This window comes from Onychomys torridus, chromosome 7, assembly GCF_903995425.1.
Source record: "Onychomys torridus chromosome 7, mOncTor1.1, whole genome shotgun sequence".
NCBI classification, from domain to species: Eukaryota; Metazoa; Chordata; class Mammalia; order Rodentia; family Cricetidae; genus Onychomys; species Onychomys torridus.
The window spans coordinates 66,092,467-66,115,924 of NC_050449.1; the positions used below are offsets into that span (position 1 = coordinate 66,092,467).

Genomic DNA, 23,458 nt, shown 5'->3' on the forward strand with positions numbered 1-23,458 from the left:
ACTCTAATGGCAGCCACTTAGGAACAGCATGGCTTCCGGGAAGTATCTGTACGTCATCAGACTTTAAACAGGAACACAGTAACCAGGCTGTTGTCCCTTGTTTCTCAGTTCATTTTTTTTTCTTTCCCTTTTCCGTTTCTCTATATAAGCTCTTGTTCTGTAGCTCAGGCTAGACTCAAACTCACTATGTAGCCCAGGCTGGCCACAAACTCCTCGTCCTGTTTTAGCTTCTGTTGAGTTCTCGGATAAAAGCCGACACTACCACACCTGGGTCCACTCTTCCTCCAATACTCCTGTCTCTGTCTTGTCTTTTGCCACTCCCCGAGTCTTCACTTCCTTCCTCTCCCTCCCCAAGTAGAAAAGACGGAAAAAACCACAAGCATTTGGCTCTTACTATGCATAAGGCATTGGGGTAGTAATTTCATGACGGTTTTCACTGAATCCATAATGTAGTTGTGTAAGGGAGTTTTTGTAATCGCCACTTCTGGATCACCAGCTGGAAAACAAGCCAAAGATGCAAAGAGGAGGGCTGAGGTCAAGTGGAATGTTAGCCTCTCCCACCCACACCCCCCCTGAGAGTGAGCACCAAGCCTGGCCCATCCAAGGGTGTGCATCTGGATCCACAGGAGCAACTGGACATAGCTGACTGTTTTCTTTGAGAACAAGGGGCTGGCCTGAATGCCTTTAGCACCGAGGCTCCAGTCTCAGCAGCAGATGTCAGCCCAAAGAGATAAAATCAGCTGCTGAGAAACGTTGTACAGTGTCACAGAAGACGAACTGTAAGTACAAATGAAGTCCTCAACTTCCCACTGTTATACAGATATGTTATCAAGCTTATCTTGCTTGCCCATTCCCTTTTCTTGTATTCGAGTTTTTGTTTCTTAACCTAGACTTTTTCTAATTCAATAACTCAATTCAACAAACATGGACTGTTTGGCTACTCCAGCACCAACTACCTTTTATGTTGCAGATACAGAGACTAAAAACATACTTCCTGACCACATGTGATTCACAGTTTACAGGACAGGCAGAAACAGGAACCAAGAAATAAGCCTATGATGAGACAGTGTCTGACATGGGCTGTGCAAGGTACCACAGAAGAAAAGAAGAGAGGTGGAGGTGTGGGAGGAGCGGGGAGTAGATAAGGAACGCCTTCAGAGATGATGCCGTTCTTTCTTTCTATATATTTATTTATTAATTTTTTTCCCATTTAACATACTAACCCCAGTTCCCCCTCCCTCCCACTCTACCCCATCCACTCCTCAGAGTGGGTAAGGCCTCCCATGGTAGTCAACAAAGTCTGGCATACCAAGTTGAAGGAGAGCCTAGCCCCTCCCCATTGTATCAAGGCTGAGCATGGTGTCCCACCACAGGGAATGGGCTTCAAAAAGCCAGTTCATGCATCTGGGATAAGTCCTGGTCCTGCTGCCAGGGACCCCACAAACAGGATGATGCCATTCTGAACCAAAGAGTGAGTCCCTCAGATGGTCAGGAATAGCTGATGCAGACAACTCTGTCGAAGGAAGAGTCACATCAGACCTGCTCCCGAGGTCTGAGGAGCTAGGACAAGTTACTAGGGCTGCACTAGTAACTGGGTTAGTCACTTTTCTCATGGCTATGACCAAGTACTCAACAAGAGGCAACTTAAAGAAAATACTGGGGCTGGGGATGTAGCTCGGTTAGTGGAATGTTTCCCTAGCACCCATGAAGCCCAGGGTTCAATCCCCAGCACCATACCGAAGCAGAAGGATCAGACATACATTGAGCTGGTGGCCAGCCTAGGATACGTGAGACCCTTCCTAGGGCAGAGAGGTTTATTTTGGTACATGGTGTGGTCCACCATGGCTGGGAAGGCACATGAGCAAAATACGAGCTGCAGGGATAGTGGCAGGAAATGCTTGAGACTGAGGCCGTAGGAGTGCAAGCCTGCTTGCTCACATCTCAATGGACGGCCAGTGGAGAGAGGCAGTGCTGGTACTCACCTGGCGTTCTCCATTTCCCCACTTTGCTCAGTCTTGGAACACAGCCAAGAGGATGGAGCTACCTACATTCAGAGTGGGGCTTCCCTGAGCAAACGCAGACACCCAAAAAATGGACCTTATTAATGCCCAGGGTTTTTTCATGTAATCAAATGGAAAATGAAGATGGGCCATCATAGCATTTAAGTGGACTTTCCTTCCCTAGCTCTCTGAGTGTATGAGGTCACTTGTGGTATTTTTGGGTCCCCCAGTGCCAGACTATTGATTTGTTTTTCTCATTCATGCCCTTCTTACTTTAGTGTCCCGTCTGAAAAGGCCTTAAATCCCATCGAGCTTCTACCGTCGCTAAGCAACCATCTTAGCTTCGGGAGGCCCCTCCAGCTTGTCTCCTCACACTTCCTGCTTAGTCTCTGTCTCCACTGGTTACTGGTGTCTACTGGTTTTGAAGAAGGCCTTCTCTTGTGTCTTCCAGCTACAAGCTTGACTGACAACTGCCTAGCCCTTTCTCATTATCATGGTCATATTCTATAAGGAAGGAATCAATTTTCTAGTTCATTTCTAACTTTTTGGGGTAAAGCTCTTATACAAATTATGTTGAAATATAAGATAATATAATGTATGTGTGTGTGGTCTCATATGAGCTGTTTAACAGTAGACTCCTGACTTGTATGGTGAATCTGAAAAGACAGACCCCACAAAGAAAGAAAGAACGACTGTTTTTTTTTTTTAATTTTTGTCTCACTTTGGAAAAAAAATGTATGTTTAGTGTTCCAATTACATTTATGAACTTCTTGAAGATAAGAACAGTATCTTTTTTGTGTTTAATTTTTTCAAGGTCCCAGAGTAATAATTGTGTATATTGTGTGTACTTTATTGCACCTTAAACTGAAATCATCTGTGGATTACTGGTTAGGCTCTCCAGTTCAGCCTACACCTGCACTGACTTCCTCATTGTACATAGGTTTGCTCTTAATGTCTATTCATTGCCACTTTTAAAGCTAGGTAAATATACTTGACTTAACCTGCTTCTGTTCATAGCTACTGCTGGCCTGGATTTCTGAGGTATTGGATTTCTACTTCAGAACTTTTGGTCCCAAGGAAAAGTAAACACTTTCTTTAAAACTCAGACAGTTGATATTAACTTGAACTTTCCTTAATATAGGAGAATTCAGGTCAACATAAACATGTACCTACTACCAAACAGTGGAAAATTTTCCTAAGTGAAATTCAAGCCGTATTTGGCATTCATTTTTATATCTTTCACTTGAACAGCTAAGTACATTATGTGAACTTTAGCCCATTAATCCTTAGAGATAAGTAAAGGGAACTTGAAAGAAGGGCTTGCACAGATAGGGTCTCCTAGCCAGATAGCACTACCATACTCAGTATTTGAACAGGTCAGCTTGCCTTAATAGACCATTGTTTTAATGTTAGGATGGAAACCGTGTGCTCTAACAGAACTCACATTTTCATACTGGACTCCTTAGCATGTAAGACACTTAGAACATCTGTCCAAATTTGCCAATATTCACTTAGTTTTAAAGTCTGCAACTGGTCTCTTTTGTAATCGCTTCCTCTTTATCTCCTTCTTCAGACCCCCACCCCTCCCCCTCTCTTATATTTTTTGGTTGTGAGCCTAGCCTTTAATGGCTGAGCCATCTCTCCAGCCCTTCTCCCCTCTCTTAATGCAATTAAAGGCAAGACTGTAAATCATATTACAGCAATGGAACTTAACATAGCACTCCCTCCCTGGACTACTTGAATTCTGAAAGACTAGCCCAAAGAAATACTCATTAGTTTCTGAAATAAAAATATCAGAAATTGGGCAAGGGAGGGGTGGAGGGTGGAGGAGTCTTTCTTTCCTGGTTCTTCTAAATGACATGAGGAGCTTCTTACATTTCTGCTTTAAGCTCCTAGAGGGAAAGGCTTGAGATGGAAGAAGGCAGAGGATGTTACAGACAAGGGGAAAGAGGATATTTATATGTTTAAGGTGAGAAGAAAACAGAGAATGGGATAGGACTTTATCATTTCTATGCTAAGCCACCATTGCTTAGGACATGTAATGTTATCAGTGATTAAACCAATTTTAGGACCCATCATCATTTGACAGAACAATCATAATTAATAACAGAGCACTGTTTTGTAAGGTAGAATGACAATTGTCTTCAGAGGAGACTGAATTTAAAAATTATGCCTTTAAGAAATCTGAAACAAACAAAAAAAAATAGTCAAGTCACCTAAAAATTTGGGTGTGGATTGAAGGCAAACCCAGAGACTCCCCACCACCCTTTTGGTCACCCACATTCCGTTAAGGATCTGGCCACCGCTCACTCAAGACTTGGCGTTTTTCTTTCATCAAATGGATGCCCACTACTGCTCAGGCTGCCTCCTTCCCCAAGCGTCTTAGTCCTGGTTGTTATTGCTGTGATGAAACACCACGACCAACAGCACGTGGGCCTGGCGGTGGTGGTGGCACACGCCTTTGCTTCCAGCACTTGGGAGGCCGAGGCAGCCAGATGTCTGTTGAGGTTGAAGCCAGCCTGGTCTACAAGTTGAGTTCTAGGCAGTCAGGATTGTTGCACAAAGAAACAAACAAACAAACAAACAAACAAACAGAAAGAAAAGCAAGTTGGAGAGGAAAGGGTTTATTTGGCTTACACCTCCCCATCGTAGGCCATCACTGAAGGACGTCAAGGTAGGGGGCCCTGGAAGCAGAAGCTGGTACAGAGGCCCCTGAGTGATGTTGTTTACTAGCTTTGCTTTTCAGGGCTAGCTCAGCCTGCTTTCTTACAGAACCAGGACCACCAGCCCAGAAGTGACAGCACCCACAGTGGGCTGGACCCTCTCCAATCAATTACCAGTTAAGGAAATGCCCTACAGGCTTGCTCACAGCCCAGTCTTATAGAGACTTTTTCTCAGTTGAGGTTACATCCTCTCAGATGACTATAGTCATAGTCAAGCTGACATAAAACTAGCTAGCACGCCCAGGTTCTGCCTCTTATTCATTTAAAGGATACCCAATTTGAAGGCCAGCCAAGAGGCCTTCTCTAGATAGTTCTTCTAACTTCAACAGACCATTCTCTCCAATCTTTCTCTACCACTAATAGGTATTACTGTGGTGATTTGAATGGGAATAGCCCCCATAGGCTCCTATGTTTGAATACTTAATCCTCAGCTGGTGGAACTGTTTGGGAAGGATTAGGAGCTGTGACCTTGTTGGAGATGCGTGTCACTGGGAGTGGTCACTGTCATGTGACTCTCTACCATCTCCTTGCGGTCTGAGGTAAGAGTTCTCACCCATTCCTGCTGTCACACCCTCTCTGCCATCATGGACTCTCACCCTCTGAACCGGTAAGCCTCATTAACTATTTTCTTTTATGATACCTTGGTCATAGTGTCTCATCACAGCAGCAGAAAATAAACTAAGACAGTTATATTTTGGAATTCATCTTATATATGTCAGTATGTTAAACAGGCCAGCTAGGCCAAGGTCATGGGCAGAGCAAATACCCATCTCTCTGTTTCACATAATATAAACTACTTTGAGTTGGACCTACATCTTATTTAGATTTTCTGCACCCAGTAATATTCTGTGGTAATTTTCCTCATACTTAGCACATTATGTGAACTTAACCTCATTAATCCATAGAGATAAGTATAGTATAAATATATATGTCACACTCTGGATAGTTTCATAAAGGAGATGAGGTGTTTTTTTTTTTTTTTTTATTAGAGATGAGGTTTATATACATAAGAGTACTAGGAAAAAGTTGAAGTTAATTACTGAATTTAAGTGATATTTACTAAACACCTAAGAGCCAGGAATTTCGTCCTGGGACTTCTAGCATACATTAGTCTACTTCTGGGGTGTTCACAAGACACTTTGCCAAGTCTCTTGTTCTGACACTTCTGTAGTTTATGTATCAACCTACACCTTATTCCTTACAATAACCCTGTGAAGTGTATCATTATTTTCACATTCACAGAAGTGAAATAGCATTTGAATTCCCAGATCTTCTTACTCCACGACTAGAGTTTTTTCTTCCCCATTACACTGGCATTCCTCATATTGTTTTTTCCCATTGTCATATACACCCTCAAGGGGAAATACATTTATACTCTCTGAGATTGGAATGTGCTCCAAAATCAATGCTATTTTGTTTGTTTGTTTTTTGAGACAGTCCTGGCTGTCCTAGAACTTACTCTGTAGACCAGGCCGGCTTTGAACTCAGAGATCCACCTGCCTCTGCCTCCCAAGTACTGGGATTAAAGGTGTGGGCCATCACTGCCCAGCAATCAATGCATCTTAAAAATTCATATTTATTAAAATGTTTTAGATTACCTCCCAGGAGAGTGAACTGAAACTGAGAAAATGAATTTCTCAGGGTCTCTGGGTTTGCCTTGAATCCCACCCAAATTTTTAGGTAGCTTTACTTTTTTTTTCTTTTCAGGTTTCTTAAAGGCATAGTTTTTAAATTCAGTTTCCTCTGAAAACTATAACAAAGCCCAAACTTACCTCTCAAATGTGTGAGCCATGACCCTTCTTTTCCTGCAAGGTTGTCTCGTTCTCGTGATAGGATCTCTTCAGTCTGTTACTATTTGCAACCGCTCTCATGGCTGATTGAACCTAATGGTTCCAGATGTGTGCTCCAGCGGCCTGGCTGCCAGTCCCCGAAGGCCCCAAGTCCGCATAAACACACTCTGTTCAGAATCACCCATAGAGGGCCAATCAGGGCTGTGACTCTGGACAGCCCTCTAGTGGTGGCTGTGGAATACGTAGCTCTTTATGGAACCTATTAAAAACTCTAAAGTTGCACTCGGGAAGCCAGCCTGTGTGACACCCGGTAGTGAAGTTATTTTAAAGACATTTTGTTTCTCGACTTCCTATTCTTAGGGCCTTTAGCAGGTGTCGGCTGCCCTTCTTTCATGAATCTCTCCTTCAGCTTGTGGCAATGTGAAACCATCAGCTTCAGAAAGTTAAAAAATTTTTTTTTTTAAAATAGGGGTTCTTGGCCACTTTTCCCAATTGTCTCTTTTGTTTTGTTTTTAGAGACAGGATTTCAGACTGTGTAACAGCCCTGGCAGCTGTCCCGGAACTCACTCTGTAGCCCAGGCTGGCCTCCACTCACATAGATCCACCTGCCTCTGCCTCCCCAGTGCTCGGATTAAAGACCAGCGCCACCACCGCCTGGCTTCCCATCGTCTTCCCACAGCATCTTCCCGTGGACACAGAATTTACAAATATGCATTCAAGATCTGCCATTATAATCCTAGCTTCAACAACGGCTGGCGAGGTCTAAAACTAACATTCACAATTTAAACCCTGCCTCTCACGTTTAGTAATCGAATAACGTTAACTTTTCTAGGCTTTTGTCTCATCAGCAAAATACAGAGAACAATAGCACCCATATTGCATCGTTTTGGTGAAGCATACTATAATCGTGTACAAAAGGTGTGAGTAGGGCACGGTAAGTGTTCAACGAGCATTAGCTGCCACTAGCTAATCTTCAGTTGTGCCACTGTGGACTGTACCAGTTAGTGCCAGAAAAATGCGTATACATAGGAGACATTGGCATATGTGCAAAATAAATCCAGGAGCAACCTACATTTAGCCTATAGCCGCTGTGTCCTTAGGTTGTGAAAAGGGGGCTCATTTGTGTGATACAATCCATGCACCGGGTACTTGGAACAGTCTGGATTCTCATGAAGAAACTGTATTTTGCACACAAGTGCCCATCCCTCCACCCCACCAAGTGCAAACATTCAGGGTAAGTCTGGGCTTGGAGTCCGTGAACCAGGCCTGAGGCCACATGGACAAAAACAAGAGAGTTTCAGGCCAAGGCAAGGAACTCAAAAGACCACGCGACCCAAGCCAATCAGATTGCCTACCCACTAGAAGTCTGAAAGGTGGCAGAGCCTCCTAGCTCAAAGTCCACCCAGGAAAGTGGCCAGAAAATCGGACAGGTAGAAACACGGTCAGAAAAGTTCAGCGCTGGAAGGCTCGTTACAGCCACAGGCCCAGAAAAAGGTCAGGGAGAGGCGCGCAGCTGTCGCATCGGGTGCCAAAGGCTTCGGCTGTTGTCTTCTCCACCCAGGCACTTAGCCTTCCCGACCGGCCCCACCTAGACAAGCCAATCCTTCCACTCTCAGGGGAGGACCGACTGGTCGGGGGGCAGTCTCGCTCTCAGCCAGCAAGGCTCTCTAAGTATGAATGGGAAGAGGGCGGGCGGTGGGCATTCTCTGGCTGGGGTGGGTGTAGATGGCTGCAAAGGAAGAGCTCTTGGCCGTAGCTGGAGAGCCTCCATGTTGTATGACATGTGTTTCTTTGAGAAACACAGGAGGGGCCTTGGCTGCCAGGGACCCTGACAAGCTGCGACTTGCGCGGTGTGTCTCCGAGCCTGGGCTGAGCTGAGAATATAAAGCAGGGAGGGCACCCTGGCAAGGGGGTGGGGAACAGCACGGGCACAGGCACCAAGGAAGCATGAATCTGCTGCGCGCTGAGGATGGCATGGAGACTTCCCTGATTGGAGCTGGGAGTTCTTGCAGGGGGGATGGAGGCGGCTGTGATTGGGTAGCTAAAGTGGGGCCAGATTTGGAGGGCTTTGAATGCCCGACCGAGGAAACACTTCAACCAGCTCCTCACTTGCCATTTTTTTTTTTTCCCTCCCAGACCCGAGTCACCTCGCGGCGCTAGCTCTTCTTGCAAGCGGGGTGGGGGGTGGGGGGTGGGGAGGGAGTGGGGAGTGGGGAGTGGGGGAGGCTTCTGAGAAGTCGACTTCGAAGCTCTCTCACCTGCTTCAGCGCTGTCCGCTGGCAGAGGGAGGAAGCAAGCCTGACTGGTGGAGGGGAGGCGCACGCACACCCGCACGCCCGCGCACCCGCACGCGCGGGGCCGGGGTCGTGCGGCTGCTTCGTTTCACCTTCCATGCCAGGAAGCAACACAGTCTCCCTTCCACGCCGCGCGGTCGCACGGGGCCACCCCCCCCTACATGCACACACACACACACACACATGCACACACGCATGCACACACACACACACGCACACACCCCCCCCCCGCCGCCGTCACGCGAGCCCGCTGCTCCCCCGCCCCCCACGCCGTCCTCGCGTCCTCCTGCAGCCGCCCGGCCGCTCCCTCCCGGGGCTCCCCCACCCCACCCCGACCCGACCCGACCCGACCCCACCCCACCCCACCCGCCAGCGGCTTCCTCCGCCCCGCGCGCCCCGCGCGCCCCGCGCCCCCCGGCGGCCCCCGCGCCGCGCCCGCACACGCGCGTCCACGCCCCCCGGCCGCGCGGTAGGTGTTGTGCCGTCTGCGCCGGGCCGCAGTGCGGCTGCGCGCGCTGGGCTGCTCGGGGCTGGCAGGACAGCGGCGGCCGCGGCGGCGGCGGCGGGGCCGGGAGCGAGCGGAGCGGCGCGGGGGAGCTCGGAGGCGCCAGGCCCCCGGCGGGGCGGGGCGGGGGGGGCGGGCTGAGGGCGGCCGGGCCCCCCGAGAGACCCGTGGGGTTGGATTCTGGGGGCGGAAGGGGGGCGCCTGGCCACGGACCTCGTTTTTTCAGACGCCCCCCCACCCCCCAGCCCCGGGCCCGCTGACGGGGGGCTGAGGGGCGCCGCCATGCCGCTGCCGCGGTGACGCGCCGGGGGGCCGCGAGGAGAAGCCGGGAGAGGAGCCGTGACGAGAGGCGCCAGGAAAACGGGGAGAGGCACCGTGAGGAGAGCCGTGAGGAGGCGCTCGGGCTCCCCGGGGATGTCCCTCAGGCGGCCGGCGAAAGCGACTCACTCGAGCCCTGGGGTATAGGCCTAGCTTAGCCAGCTTCCTTCCTCCTCCTCCTCCTCCTCTTCCTCCCCTCCCCCCCCTCCTCCCCTCGTCGCCCTCCCCTCCGCGTCTCTTCCCTCACCCTTCCCCGCGCCCCCATCTTCCCTCCCTCCCTCCCCTCCAGCAGCGATGGCAGAGGAACAACAGCCGCCGCCGCCGCCGCCACAGCAGCCCGATGCCCATCAGCAGCTTCCCCTCAGCGCCCCCAGCCCCGGGGTGGCTCTGCCAGCCCTGGTGCCCGGGCTGCCAGGGACCGAGGCCAGCGCTCTGCAACACAAGATCAAGAACTCCATCTGGTAAGAGGATCCTCCATCGCCGGGGTAGAGCAGCCCGGGCGCATTTCTGCGGCAAAGCGGGCGGGGGGCCGGCGGCATCCGAAGAGGAGGTGGTGCATGCCTTGGAGGTGGGTTTCCACGGCTGGGGCACCTCTGGAGGGGGCAGGTTGCACCCACCGTGGTCTCCGTAGACACACACACACACACACACACACACACACACACACCCCATGCTTCCCTCTCCCCCTCGATTGTAAGCAGATAAACAAGTTATTTGTGCATTTTTCCACCCCCAGTAAGGGAAATATGGGTCAAGATTAAGTCATGGCATGATCGTGGCATGAATTGGAAACTTGGAACGTGAAATGTGTTGACTCCTTTTGTAGTCATAGAGGGAGGCAGAAGTGTTTTGTGAATTTTGACCGAACAAGACGTTGTACGCAGCATTGATATGCAGCACAAAACCTAACGTGTCCTTTCCATTCAGTCGGAATCGCTGCTGTTTGTGGATGGCTTTGCCTCCGTTATTGTCCGACTGAATTTCCCTTCTTGGGAATTTATTTTTTGCATTGACTGTAAAGGAAATGCTGCTTTAGTATTAAGTCTTTTAAGGTGTTAATTTGCACTGTAAAGTGCATTTTTTTAAATGTAAACCATCTTGCCATTTTGTGTAATTATTAAAAAGAAACTAGATGGAACATCCTTTACTAGGTCCTGTATTTCTTGTATGGGAATGTGCTATATTTCAGTGTTAGTGAACTCTTACTGACTGATAACAATATTAATAAACACACAGTTAAGTCCATCTTCTATGAGAACCTTTGCAAATGTTCTTTGAATGTGAACTTGCATTATTTTGTAGGATCCTTTATTAGCTGACTTTTTAAAAGCGTGGCACTATTTTTAAAATGGAAAGCAATATTTGGAATTTGGCCTAAGGTTGCTTTTAATAGAAGTTTTAAAATAGAATTAAGTATGATGTAGAAAAAATAGCCTTGATTTTTTTTTTTGAGCATGAATCTAGCAGGTTCATCATAAAATATGACCATTAAAATAACAAAACTTGCAATTTAAAGACAAAGGTATCATAAAACAACTGGCATTCTGTGTACAGCGTTTGAACATTTGAGACAGTAACCAATTTTAAATATAAAATTAATAGTTGTTATGTAGTCATTTTCATTATTTTCTTGGCATGCTTCCATGTCATGATGCTAATATGAAGTAGGTCAGTGCGGGCTTTACCAGTTTCATACTACACAGTAGTTGACAGTTGAATATCCTGCTTTTAATTTTAATATGAAACTTAATTATTTTAAAAGGAATTTTTTTTAAGACTTTGACAATAGTTCTGAATGGGTCAGATGTGTGAAGGTTGTATGTGTATGTTTATGGCAGGGTGGGGTGAAGGTTGTATGTATATGTTTATTTTTATGGCAGGGTGGGGGAGACTGCAGAAGATACGTACCTTCACCCTGTTTTAAAAGCTGTAGTTTAAATAGAGGTATGATTAATTTCTGGCTTTGAGTTTCACAAAGCCAGATGTTTTATCACTGGATAATGTAACTTAGGGTCCCTGAAACCATGATTGAATTGAAGTAAAACACCCTTGTTTGTTAGCCTCAAATGAGGACATCCCAGTTAAAGGACTCAAATCTTTTAAGAAAGATAAGTTTTAAAAGTTGAATTAGTAAGGCTATTTATTTGATTATGAGAACATTGAGGGAAAAGGATTTGACTTTGTAACTCCACAGAAAGAGTGAGTTGTATAGGTACTGAGGATGGTGTTGCAATAATGATGATGGTGGAGTGCCTTTTATTTATTTTTGTTAAATCATAATTTAATTCACACATTAGTAATGATATTTACACATCTATTACAACTTAGCTATGATGACTTTGAACATGAAAAAAATTAAGTAAAGGGAGTACACTTAAGATTTTAGATTTGGCTCTGAAAAAATTAATGAGCAAGCACACATCTTAATATCAAAATGTACTATTCTGTATCTTCATTTTGTGATGATATACTAGCATTTCATTTCCAACTTTAGTAGTTCCATTTGCAAAAATTGTTCCTTATTCCTTTATATCTAAAACTTGATGATAAACAGCTATGATAGATAAAAACATTAATGACCATATTTAATACAGAATTGTAATTTTTCCATAAGAACGGATTCATATTATTCATCAAGTAACTATATAAAATGCAGATGTTAAAAAGTGAAAGTTCCATTGTTACTTTTTTAAAGTCTAGGGCTTACTATGTAACCCAGGTTGGCCTCGAACTCAGAAGTCCTGTCTGCCTTCCTGCCTTCCAAGTTCTGATTTAAGGGCATCCACTTTATGCCTTGATCATTGCTACTATCTGAAAAATAATATTTTTTAAAGAATTAAAATGTTTTAATAGATATAACTATAATTCCATATGCATGTTGTTTCATATTTTTAAGCAATATTTTTCCCACCATTTTTAAAAATCATCTTGTGATGTTCTGAGAGATTGTCAGCTTTGTATTGCTCCCGTGTCAGTCCTTCAGTACATTATTAAGAGTTAAAATGAAATTCAGAAGAAATGTGGCATTTAAAAATTAGCAACTGGGTTTTGAATTTAGGTTGATCATAGTTTCTAAAGTATGGGCTTGCAGATCACAAACAGGTCTGTACTTGCCCTCCTTCTCTACAAATACAGTATGTGGTGTAGGCCTTCAGCTGGACAATGCGTTAGTTATTATCTTGGCTCACAATTTATTTATTAAATGCTAATTGATAAAATATTCCATTGCATTTCAAGCATTAAATATGTCTCTAAAAAGAGGAGTAAGTATTCATGTTAAGATGTAGTATTTAATGAGATTAAAACTATTTCTCAAGAGTTAGAAATAGTGTAGATTTTTTTAAGTAATTCTAGTAATACACTGCTAACTTGATAGTGTTATGTTTGTATTAATGTGCTTGTGAATATCTTCAAATTATGCCTAGGTTAACAAACCTGACTGTTCTTGTCTGTATGTTTACTTTATTCCTTCCCATTCCATAGACTATATGGAAGAAATAAAAGGGTCCAAATTAATTATATGCTTCACTTGAAAGGATTTTTATTTGTAGTGTTTTAATTCTGAGTAGGCTATAAGAATGTTATTTATATTTATAGATAATAGAATTTTAAAATAATCTTTTTCTAAAAAGGATGAAGGAAGAGAGTGTTGAACTAGTAGATGCACCTAGTTTTTCTTTTTGGTCTATGGCCCTGTCTTCCCTGGAATTCATGATCCTCCTGCCTCAGCTTCCCTTCCCATGATACCTGGTACCTAAATCTTTTTTCTAAAGGAAGACTCACACTGACAACCTAAAACAAAGCCATAGCCAACTTAAATATGAACTTCTTTAATTTGCATTGCTGAAAATTTCTATTTAATTTAAACAACAAAAATTTTTTTTTCAAGACAGGGTTTCTTTGTGTAGTTTTCGTGTCTGTCCTGGATCTCGCTTTGTAGCTCAGGCTGGCCTCGAACTCGCAGCGGTCCACCTGGCTCTGCCTCCCAAGTGCTGGGATTAAAGGCATATGCCACTGCCATCCGTCACAACAAAAATTTTTACTACCCACCTCCCATTTGTTTTTTGAGACAGGGTCCCTCTATGTGGTCTTAGCTGTCCTGGAGCTTGCTATTTAGACCAGGCTGGCCTTGAACCACAGAGATAACCTCCTGACTCTGCCTGCCTAGTGCTGGGATTAAAGGCTGCAGTACCAAACTTGGATCCCTCTTTTTCTTTTAAAAGATGGTTGGTTTTTTGTTTTGTTTTGTTTTGTTTTGTTTTTTTAAATCATTATAGAATTGAAATTTAAAAAACAAATAGAAGGCTCAGCGGTTAAGAGCACTGGCTGCTTTTCCAGAGGACCCAGGTTCAATTCCCAGCACCCACATGGCAGTTCACAACTGTCTGTAACTCCAGTTCCAAGGAATCTGATGTCTTCACATCAATGCACATAAAATAAATTTAAATTATTTTTTAAAAAAACAAATAGAATACAATATTTGAGATCTCTTCTGTTTATTTAGTTACCTTTAAGAATACATGGGCTGGACATGGTGGCACACACCTTTAATTCCAGCACATGGGAGACAGAAACAGGAGAATCCCTGAGTTTGAAGCCAGCTAGAACTACAAAAAGAGACCCTGTCTCAAAACAAAAACAAAACAACAAAAAAAGGATAGATCATGGACTAGGGATGTATAGCTTAGGAGTAGAGCACTTACCTAGCTTGTATAAGGCTTGGGTTATCCCAGACACTTGGCACCTCATTAAAAGGAAGGAAGGAAGGAAGGAAGGAAGGAAGGAAGGAAGGAAGGAAGAAAGGAAGGAAGGAAGGAAGAAATATACATGGGTAGGAGTGACTCATATTTGCTATTAGGTTGTAACCTATATGATAAACTTTCACCTCAAAAATCTGAAGAAGTCCTAATGTTTTATTGTAGAAAATATTTTAATGCTGTACTCAGAATATTCAGATTCATTAGCCAACCTTGGAGATAGTGTTGGAGGACTTCCTTGTCTTTATTCAATTCTGATCTGGTGTATTTTAGACTTAAAATTGTAATCTAAGAATTACTTTGGATATTTTCTAAATTATTATTTGTACCCAATTAATTTTGTTTTGGTTTCTTATTATGACAATAAGCATCTTAATATTAAATGATTAATCTCATTTCCATTTTAATATAATGAGTAGAGTATGGTACTCTATAACATTTACATATTAGTCCTGTTGTATGTCCTCTGGCATACAACTCAGTAGTTAGTTCCATTTTGTTCTTGAGCCATGCAGTTTATTAGCGCTGTAAGAAATAATTGTTATTCATCCAACTTTAGTGGGAAACATGGACTGTTAAGTAGCTCATATCTTTAGTTTATTTTAAGCCCAGGGTCTTTTTTGTCTTGCATGTGTTTTAGTTTAGTTGGTTAAATGCTCTCCCTACCCTGAAGTCAGCTAGTCTTCTATAATCAGCACAGAAAAGATTTGGCTTGCTTTTGCTTGTCTGTATTGAGGCCAACTCTGATGATGTTTGTGCCCCAGCACTAAGTGGCTCCGATTCCAGAAAGTAATTTATCTTCCTTGTTATCCAAAAAGGCAAGTTAAGCCGTTTCAAACCTGTCAAATTTCTGGTCCTATTTTGCTTAACTAATGATAGGTATATGTTAAATAATTGACCAGTTAGCTCTCCCTCCTAGAAGATTTCTTGAGTGATGATATATGCAATCTGATTTCACTTCTGTCTCTTTATTGTTTTTAGAGATTTAGTGGGGAAATGAGCTGGTAGGAAGGACAGAAGTATCTTATTCATCATTAAAGGTGTGCTTTGAATAAAAATTACATCAACTTGCTTTTACCTAAAAATTTGAAAACATATTAAATATTGTCATTTACTAAAATTTGAACACTTAAGAAAGAACAGTACTCAACTGAATATCTGCTATTTACAAAGTGCCATGCTGAATAAACACTGGCATTTAAGGAATGTTCATTTGCTGTAATGTTAACCTAGGATGAGAAATGTGCAAGTGAAACTTCTCTTATTCAGTTGGGGACTGACCAAGGAAGGAAAAGACACATGTCAAAATATGGATTCTGCAAAAAAGTACACCTTTATTTCCTCATTTATAAAACGAGAGTTATACTTACTGAATGACCTTGCAGGTTCTTTTAGCTTTTAAATTATGAGTCTGATGCTAAAGTAATATTGACAGCAATAATAAAACATAGCATAAGCACAGTGAAAGACTACTTTAACTATCATAGATGGTCAATAGAACATTTTTAGTCAACAGGTTATTAGGATTTGCTAGTGTCTACTTTGGTGTTAGCCCAGGAGGACTATCTGAAGGTGTTCTTCTCTTATCATTACTATGTACAAGTGTTACATGAGATTAAGTCTGCAAATATTTATTGAAAATGTATAACATTTAAATTATTCTAAGAGCTGGTTTATTGTGTACAAATATGCTAGACTACACAGTAATCCCAGTTACTGAGGAGACTAGGAGCTGCTGGTTGAGAGACAGCAATAAGGGGCTTTTTTTTTTTTTTTTTTTTTTTTTATAAAGTTGTTTAAACCTACAAGCATTTCACATAGAAACCTCTTCCTATGGTACTAATGAAGTATTTTAAGACAGTAATGAATGCCATTCTTAAAAAATTTTGTTGGAGAGGATGTGGAGCAAGGGGAATTTTTGCTAATGTAAACATGACAGTTGTATATTATTTTCAGAATAATTTAGTGTAATGTTGAACTTCACAAATAGACATTTTAATGAATTGTTGTAACTGTCTTTTTAAAAACAAGGCAGTAAGATGGTTACTCTACAACCCTAACAAAATCACACACTCTTATCCATTGCTCCACTTATGCTATTCTCTTTGTATAGGCATTTGCTTCCTGGAGGATTCTAAGAGGTCAGGTTAAAGATGAACAGCATTGTCCAGTGGGGAAGAATCTTCCTCTTCTGAACAGGACAATGAAATAAAGGTTAACACACTCTTGATTGCTAGCTGTAACACTAACACAGATAGCACTTAGCTTTAATCCACATAAATAGAAACATTCAAACATGATTTAATAGTCCTTTTAGGCTATAAGTAAACGTTTTTCTTTGTTTTATGAACTACATGTGTCCTATTTACAAGAGGAAATAAATCATGAGTTTCGATTAATTTTTACAGTGTTTTTATCAAGCATCTATTACGGTAGATCTTTTATACATATTACAAAAAGTGGTATATGGTGAGGTTACATTTCTTTGTGTGTGCTGATACTCCTTGCTGTTTGAATCTCCATTTGGGGTACTGAACCAAGAGGGTGAGAGGTTGTATAGTGAAAGACTGCAATCTGTTATGCCATGAACTTTAGGAAGTTGAAGAGTCAATAGGGTGTGATTTCCCATCTTTTCCAAAATAGCCTTATGTAGGAAAAAAATTTTCGAATTTATGTGTTGTCTTAAGTTTGGGTAACAAGGGACCAGGTAATACACAGTACTTTTATATTCTGCTGCATGTGCCTGTATCCCTTGCAGTGGGACTGCAGAGATAGTCTGCTACTTGGAGCTCACTGGCTGGCCCCCCTATCCAAATTGGTGAACTAGCTCCAGGTTCACTGAGAGACCCTGTCTCAAAGGTGATAATTGATTCAGGAAGATATCCAATGTCAAATTCTAGCCTCCACGTGAGCATACCCATGTCCTTGCACACCTGCATGCACATATGCACATTACACATGAATACATCCATACCACCCCCCAACAGGCACACTCAAAACCTGAGCATGAAGAACACTTAGGTTTGTGTTTTCTTCCTGTTTTTCCATGACTGTCTTATTTCATACTGTCAAAGAGGTACAAATGAGAATAGAAGATCACTGTACTAAGTGACCATTTTTTCTTCATTTCTGTTGTCCTTTTTTTTTTCCTGCTGATACACATTGCAGTTCATAAACCACTGACTTAGGAGCCTCTTTTAAGTTGCTATTTAATATTTCTTGGCAATTTAGACTTGCATTATTATGTGAAATAAGTTCATTTTATTAGTGACTTTTTTAAGCACAATTTAACTAAACAAAACATTCTCATTTTCTAATGTGTGAAGTTCAAAGGTAGGGACTACATATATATGAAGCAAAGCCATCACTGCAAATATCTTGGGTAATATATAGTATAACAGTAAAATGTTACTTATATAGAGAGAGGTCTACAACTTATATTTTTGCTATAGAGATATGAAATTTAGAAATATAATTGCATAAAACTTCTGATATCTTACTTGAAGTAAAACTTATGTTTCTGGGAACCTGGAAAATGTATTTCAACAAAATCATTCAGTTAATGTAAATTAATCATTTCCCTAATTTGGTCATTAGTGCTATGTAAGGCAAATGTATGTGATAGAAAATATCACAGTCATATTATTAAATAGATGATCCCCTTTTTCTGAAGCAAGGCTATTAGCAAGCAGCATTTGATCAAATTCTACATCTAAAAGTTTCCAGGAAATAAAGTCAAAGATTAATCCTAAATTCATGAAAGCAAGAAACCATGGAAAAGTAAATTCAGTATTTATTTTATTATTATTGTAATCCTTCCATATGCAAAGCATAGGAAAATTGAAAATAGGGGACTATCCCAAGCTTTAAAACATTACCCACTTGGATTTTACATATAAAAGTAAGATTTTGTTTAATGCAGTAATGGTATAATAAGTTGTAGATAAGGAAGAAATTAAACGAGAACATTAAGTACTTTTTTTTATTTGCAAAGCTCAGGGTTGTGGACTTATTGAAAAAAATCACAAGATAGATTTAAACTTACTGCTTAAAAGATCCTTACTATGACTTCTTTATTCTCTCTGTCATGAATTAGGTTTAGAGGTGTTGATGACAGTGAACCTTACCAATAATGTAGGTGAGTAGAGGAAGGTAGTTTGGGAGAAAATGTATTTGGAAAACTTAAGGAGTATAGTTCCCACATATAAATAGTAGCACCAACTAATTATAACTCTCTTACTTAAGTTTTGATTTGCTTACATAGAAGAAAAACATAAAATAGTAACAGGGAAGAAGAGGATGGGTATGGATGAGCATTAAGCAACAGAACTAAAGTACAGGTTGTTACTTAAAAAGCTTAGCATTTTATTTTATATTTTTATATTTACTTATTTTATGTGTATGAATGTTTTGCCTGCATGTATGAATATAAGCCATGTGCATGCATGTCTGGTGCCCATGTAGGTGAATTACAGATAGTTGTGAGTCACCAAGTAGGCCCTGGAACAGAATCTAAATTCTCTATAGCAATAAGCGTTCTTAACCACTGAGCTATTTCTCCAGCCCCAGACTTTAACAACAGTCTTTCCTCTGTGCCTTGGTATCTTATGGCCTCAATTTGCCCTTGTTTTTTGTTTATCTACTTCTTTTGATAATAGATACCACTATATCTTTTTTAAAACAGTTTGGCAATGTTGGTTGCACATTTAATTTTTTTTCTGACCATGACTCTGTCCAATATTTATTACCTATCTAGTTGATTAATCTGTAGTGTAACTTTAACTTCTTCCTGTTTCCACTGCCAAAACCATAGTTCAGTGCTTTCACCTTCTATACCTGTATTACTAAGAGTAGTAATAGTTACTGCTTGTCATTATTTGAGTCTGAAATGTCTCTCTTAGGTTCATGCAGGAAGATGTCAAGTTCACAGCTAGTGGTTCTGTTTGGGAGGTTGTGGAACTTTGAGGACGTAGGGCCTGGCTCCCAGAGGCAGATCACTGCAGGCTGTAGGCTGCCCTTGCTTCAGGCCTGTTCTGTTTCCTGCCTGCAGCGGAGATAGGAGGAGTCCCAGACAAACACTCCTGCTGTCATGAACTGTACCATGGTGTAATTAAAACTTCTGACCCTAAATTCAAACAACCTTTCTTCCCGGCATCGTTCCGTCAGCCATGAGAAAAGGAGTACAGAAAATGAACACTGAGAGTGTGGTCATTACTGTAATGAGTCCGACTGTTTGGTTCCTAGTTGTTCAGAATTGGTTTGCAGGGAAAATGTGGAAGAGTTTTAGAGCTGTGAGCTAGAGAATGGTAGAGAGCTGTAAGCAGTGTTGAATGTGCCATTCTGTTAGGAATTGGGAAGACCAAAACGTCCACACAAATGAAGACAGCAAAGGTTATGGTCGTGAAGTTTCAAAGGAGAACAAGGACATTTAATGGGAATTGGCCAAAAATAAATAAATAAATAAATAAATCTAACTATGTTTTGTCCATGTCCTGAAAATTTGAATGAGGCTGAATTCAGAAGTAATGGATTAATTAATTTTATGGATTAATGTATTAATTAATTTTATGGAAGGAATTTCAGGACAGTATTAGTGTCAGGCTGTGACATGATTTTTGTTCATTGCACTTACCCAGATTTATAATGAATGAAAGCAGAAAGTGAACAGAAGGATATGAAAATGTGCAGTTTTTCAAAGAAAGGAAATAATCATATTTAGACACGAGACACATACAAATGCAATGACCATTTACTGTTAAAGAGATTGGCACCAAAGAAACTGAGCACTTGGCACTGCACAAATAGAGAATGTACCTTGATAGTGAGTTCCCATCCAGCAAAGGCTTAGGGACGTAATAAAACTGGAAACATAATTGAAGAACTTTTACTTTAAAAAGAATGAGAGTTGGGGAGTTAGAGTGATGGCCCACAGTTAATGTACTCTTGCAGAGGACTGGCCTGGCCTGAATTCAGTTCCTAGCATCGACAAGAGATTCACAAGTCCAAGGGATCTAACTTCCTCTTCTGGACTTTGTGGACACCTGCACTTGGACACATACCCACACCTAAACATACAATTTAAATAAATAGTGCCTAAGAAAATATGGCTTCCAGGGTATACTGTGGAAAACAAAGATGGCAGAAGTGTTTTTTCTGATAAAACCCCTCAGGCATAGAAGCTGCTGAGCTATGGTAAATGGAGGCCTGGCCACACCCCAGCTGACCACAGAACTTGGAGTTGTCCATGTGGTGCTGCTTCCTAGACATGCAGAATGCAAGGGTTAGTTATGGAGTGAAAGAGGCTTGCACCAGAGAAAGCCCTGTGAGGCCAGGCATCGTGCAGCTCCTTGTTCCTTAGTAAGCATGCTTGAAGCTTTGGAGTTTGCAGCAGACCAGAATATTGTGAATACCAGGAGCATGGGACATCTGCTGCAGAAAGCTGCAGACACCCAAGAGACAGGCCACGTGTATTGCAAATAGCAGGTGTCAGACATTTAGCTCCAAGTTTTGCTGTTTGCCCTATTGGGTTTCCATTTTGCTTTGATCCTATCTTTCCTTGTTATTCTCCATTCTTCCCTTTGCAATAGATTGTTTATTCTATGGCATTCTATATTTGAAACATGTAGTTTGTGATTTGAATTTGAGGGAGCTCATAACTAAGTGGCTGCATAGAGTTACAAAAGAGGCTACGGAATTAAGACTATAGGAACTCTAGAAGTTGGACTAGATGCATTTTCCATTATGAGATAGCTGTGGGCCTTGGTGGATGGAGGGAACAGAAGCAGAATATTAGAATTTGAATATGAAGTATCCTTCATAGGCTTACAAATTTAAATACTAGGTGAACTTGCTTGTTCACCATACTGACCATACTGTATAAAGATTTCCATTTGGTTTACAAGGTCTACAGGCAATGTAACTGCCATACAGTTTGTTCACACACACACACCCTTTTTTTGTTGTTGTTGTTTTTTGTTTTGTTTTGTTTTGTTTTGAGACAAGATTTCTCTGTGTAGTTTTGGTGCCTATCCTGGATCTTGCTCTGTAGACCATGCTGGCCTCGAACTCACAGAGATCTGCCTGGCTCTGCCTCCCGAGTGCTGAGATTAAGGGACTGCACTACCGCCACCCAGTTAGTTTAACGCTATTTTGATGTTCTCCAGTATTTTAGCATCTGCTTCAGTCTGACAAGTACATTAACATTAGCTTTGTGTGTTGTGATCCTGTTTTTGTTCCTGATTTTTCATGATGGATATCTTTCCTAGAATCTCTACCTTTGTTTCCAAATCCTACCATTCGCAGCTTAACACTTAGGGAAGTTGCAGCCAGAATCATTTGTACTAATGAAACATTTTTGTGCTACTCTAGTCCACATTAGCGTTTTCTTGATTTTATATTGTATGGTAAGTTCCAAATGATTAAATACTTAATCACTCTTAATTTTTTCCTGCTTCCTATGCTGTAGTTATTTGAATCTGATGACAGCATTTTTTGTACCTTTTTATTTTATTTGGTTTTCCAGGACAATTTCTCTGTGTAGCCCTGGCTGTCCTGGAACTTTCTCTGTAGACCAGGCTGGTCTTGAGCTCAGAGGTCTGTCTGCCTCTACTTTCTGAGTCCTGGGATTAAAGGCGTGCACCATCTTTTGTAGTCTGTATTCTCATAGACACTTAGTTTTCCCCATGTATTAATGTTTGTACATTTGGTATATTTAATGTGGTCATTTCCTCCCCCAAACAAGTTATTAAACTGATGTTGCATTTTACATGGTAAAGGATTTATAATATTTGATTCTTTTACATTACATTAGTGAAACTGAAAGTAACTATTTACTAATGCTTTTAGTTCTGAGTGCCATTTCTTTCACTGTGTCTGGATCATGAAATAATGTATGCCCCCCCCCCCCAAGAGCGAGCAGTTGACCCCTCTTTAAAATTACAGAGTAAATGGGACTGGAGAAGTGGCTCAGCAATTAACACCTGCTGCTGGCTCTTGAGGAGGACCCCAGGTCAGTTTCCAGCACCTACATTGAGTGGTTACAGCTGCTTGTAACTATAGTTCCAAGGGATATGATTTCCTCTTTTGGTTTCCACAGACACCCACATATACATGGCATATGTGCACACACAAACACACAAATTTTGTTAAAGTTGTGCCTGGTACCTTTAATCTGAGAGATTGGGAGGCAGAGGCAAATGGATCTCTCTGAGTTTGTGGCCAGCCTGATCTACATAGTGAGTTCCAGGACAGCCAGAGCTCATAGTGAGACCCTGTTTAAAAAGAAAGAAAGAAAGACCTTGTTAAAAGTCATTTTAAAATTACTGAGCAAATGACTCAAGTTCAGTAGCCTTTCATACAAGTACACAGCAGATTGTTCCCGGGAGATAGACTTGGGATTTTGAAGTTAGGTTAACACTGAGTTGGAGGATTTGGTCCTGACATAAGGTTTTGCCTACCTAGACTACAGGTCACAAAACAGACAACGTTCCGAGTCATGCTGGGCTGACTGTTTTTCTCATCTCTGTGACAGAATACCTGACGGCAGCTTAGGGGAGCAAGGATTTATTTTGGTTCTTGTTTGGGGTGCTCCAGTCCATCATGGTGGGGAAGGCATGGTGGCTGAAATAGCTGGGGCTTACAGCAGCTGCTTGTTAGATAATCAAATCAGGAGCCAGAGAAGTTAGGCTGAAGTTGGATGGACCAGGGTATTGTCGTCATCGTCACCTCCTCCCCCAGCAACCCTCCTTTTTCTCCACCTAGCTTCTACCTCCCACAAGATCTGTCACTTCCATAGACAGTACCACCAGCTGAGGGCCAAGCGTTCAAACACATGAACCTGTGGGGAACATTTCATATTGGTCAAAGTCTAAAAGATGGCATAGAAAATCTGAGTGATGGCAGATGAGGGAGGAGGTAGATTTATCAGCAAAGTGAAGAGTGAATGACTAAAATAGGAAAAGAATGCTCAGGTACTAAAATGTTTAATTCATAAAATTTGCCACCATAATGCTCCCAAACCTTATTTGTCTTTAAAAAAAAAAAAAAAAGACTATTTTAAAAGACTTTTCAGG

General features: G+C 42.0%; 2 protein-coding genes across 5 annotated transcripts in view; one reads left to right on the top strand and one right to left on the bottom strand.

Moving 5' to 3' along the window:
• Tex9 (testis expressed 9) overlaps positions 1 to 8,977 on the bottom strand; it is a 71,114-nt gene extending 62,137 nt beyond the window's left edge. Inside the window, exons 1-2 of one of the 3 annotated variants that reach the window (XM_036193411.1) lie at positions 8,772 to 8,977; positions 6,496 to 6,680 (exon numbers count right to left, since the gene is read on the bottom strand). Coding sequence is in view for 1 of the 3 variants with exons in the window: in XM_036193413.1 (XP_036049306.1) it covers positions 6,496 to 6,515 (20 nt within the window). In the remaining 2 variants the exon portion in view is untranslated. Of the gene's footprint in view, positions 1 to 6,495; positions 7,020 to 8,771 lie in introns of those variants that run through there. The other 2 variants (XM_036193412.1, XM_036193413.1) reach the window with 2 other exon arrangements.
• A 297-nt stretch (positions 8,978 to 9,274) lies between these two features.
• Rfx7 (regulatory factor X7) overlaps positions 9,275 to 23,458 on the top strand; it is a 96,675-nt gene continuing 82,491 nt past the window's right edge. The window contains exons 1-2 of one of the 2 annotated variants that reach the window (XM_036192372.1): positions 9,275 to 9,771; positions 9,920 to 10,091. In XM_036192372.1, the coding sequence (XP_036048265.1) occupies positions 9,925 to 10,091 (167 nt within the window). In that variant the 5' untranslated portion in view covers positions 9,275 to 9,771; positions 9,920 to 9,924. The remainder of the gene's footprint in view (positions 9,772 to 9,919; positions 10,092 to 23,458) is intronic. The other variant, XM_036192371.1, reaches the window with a different exon arrangement.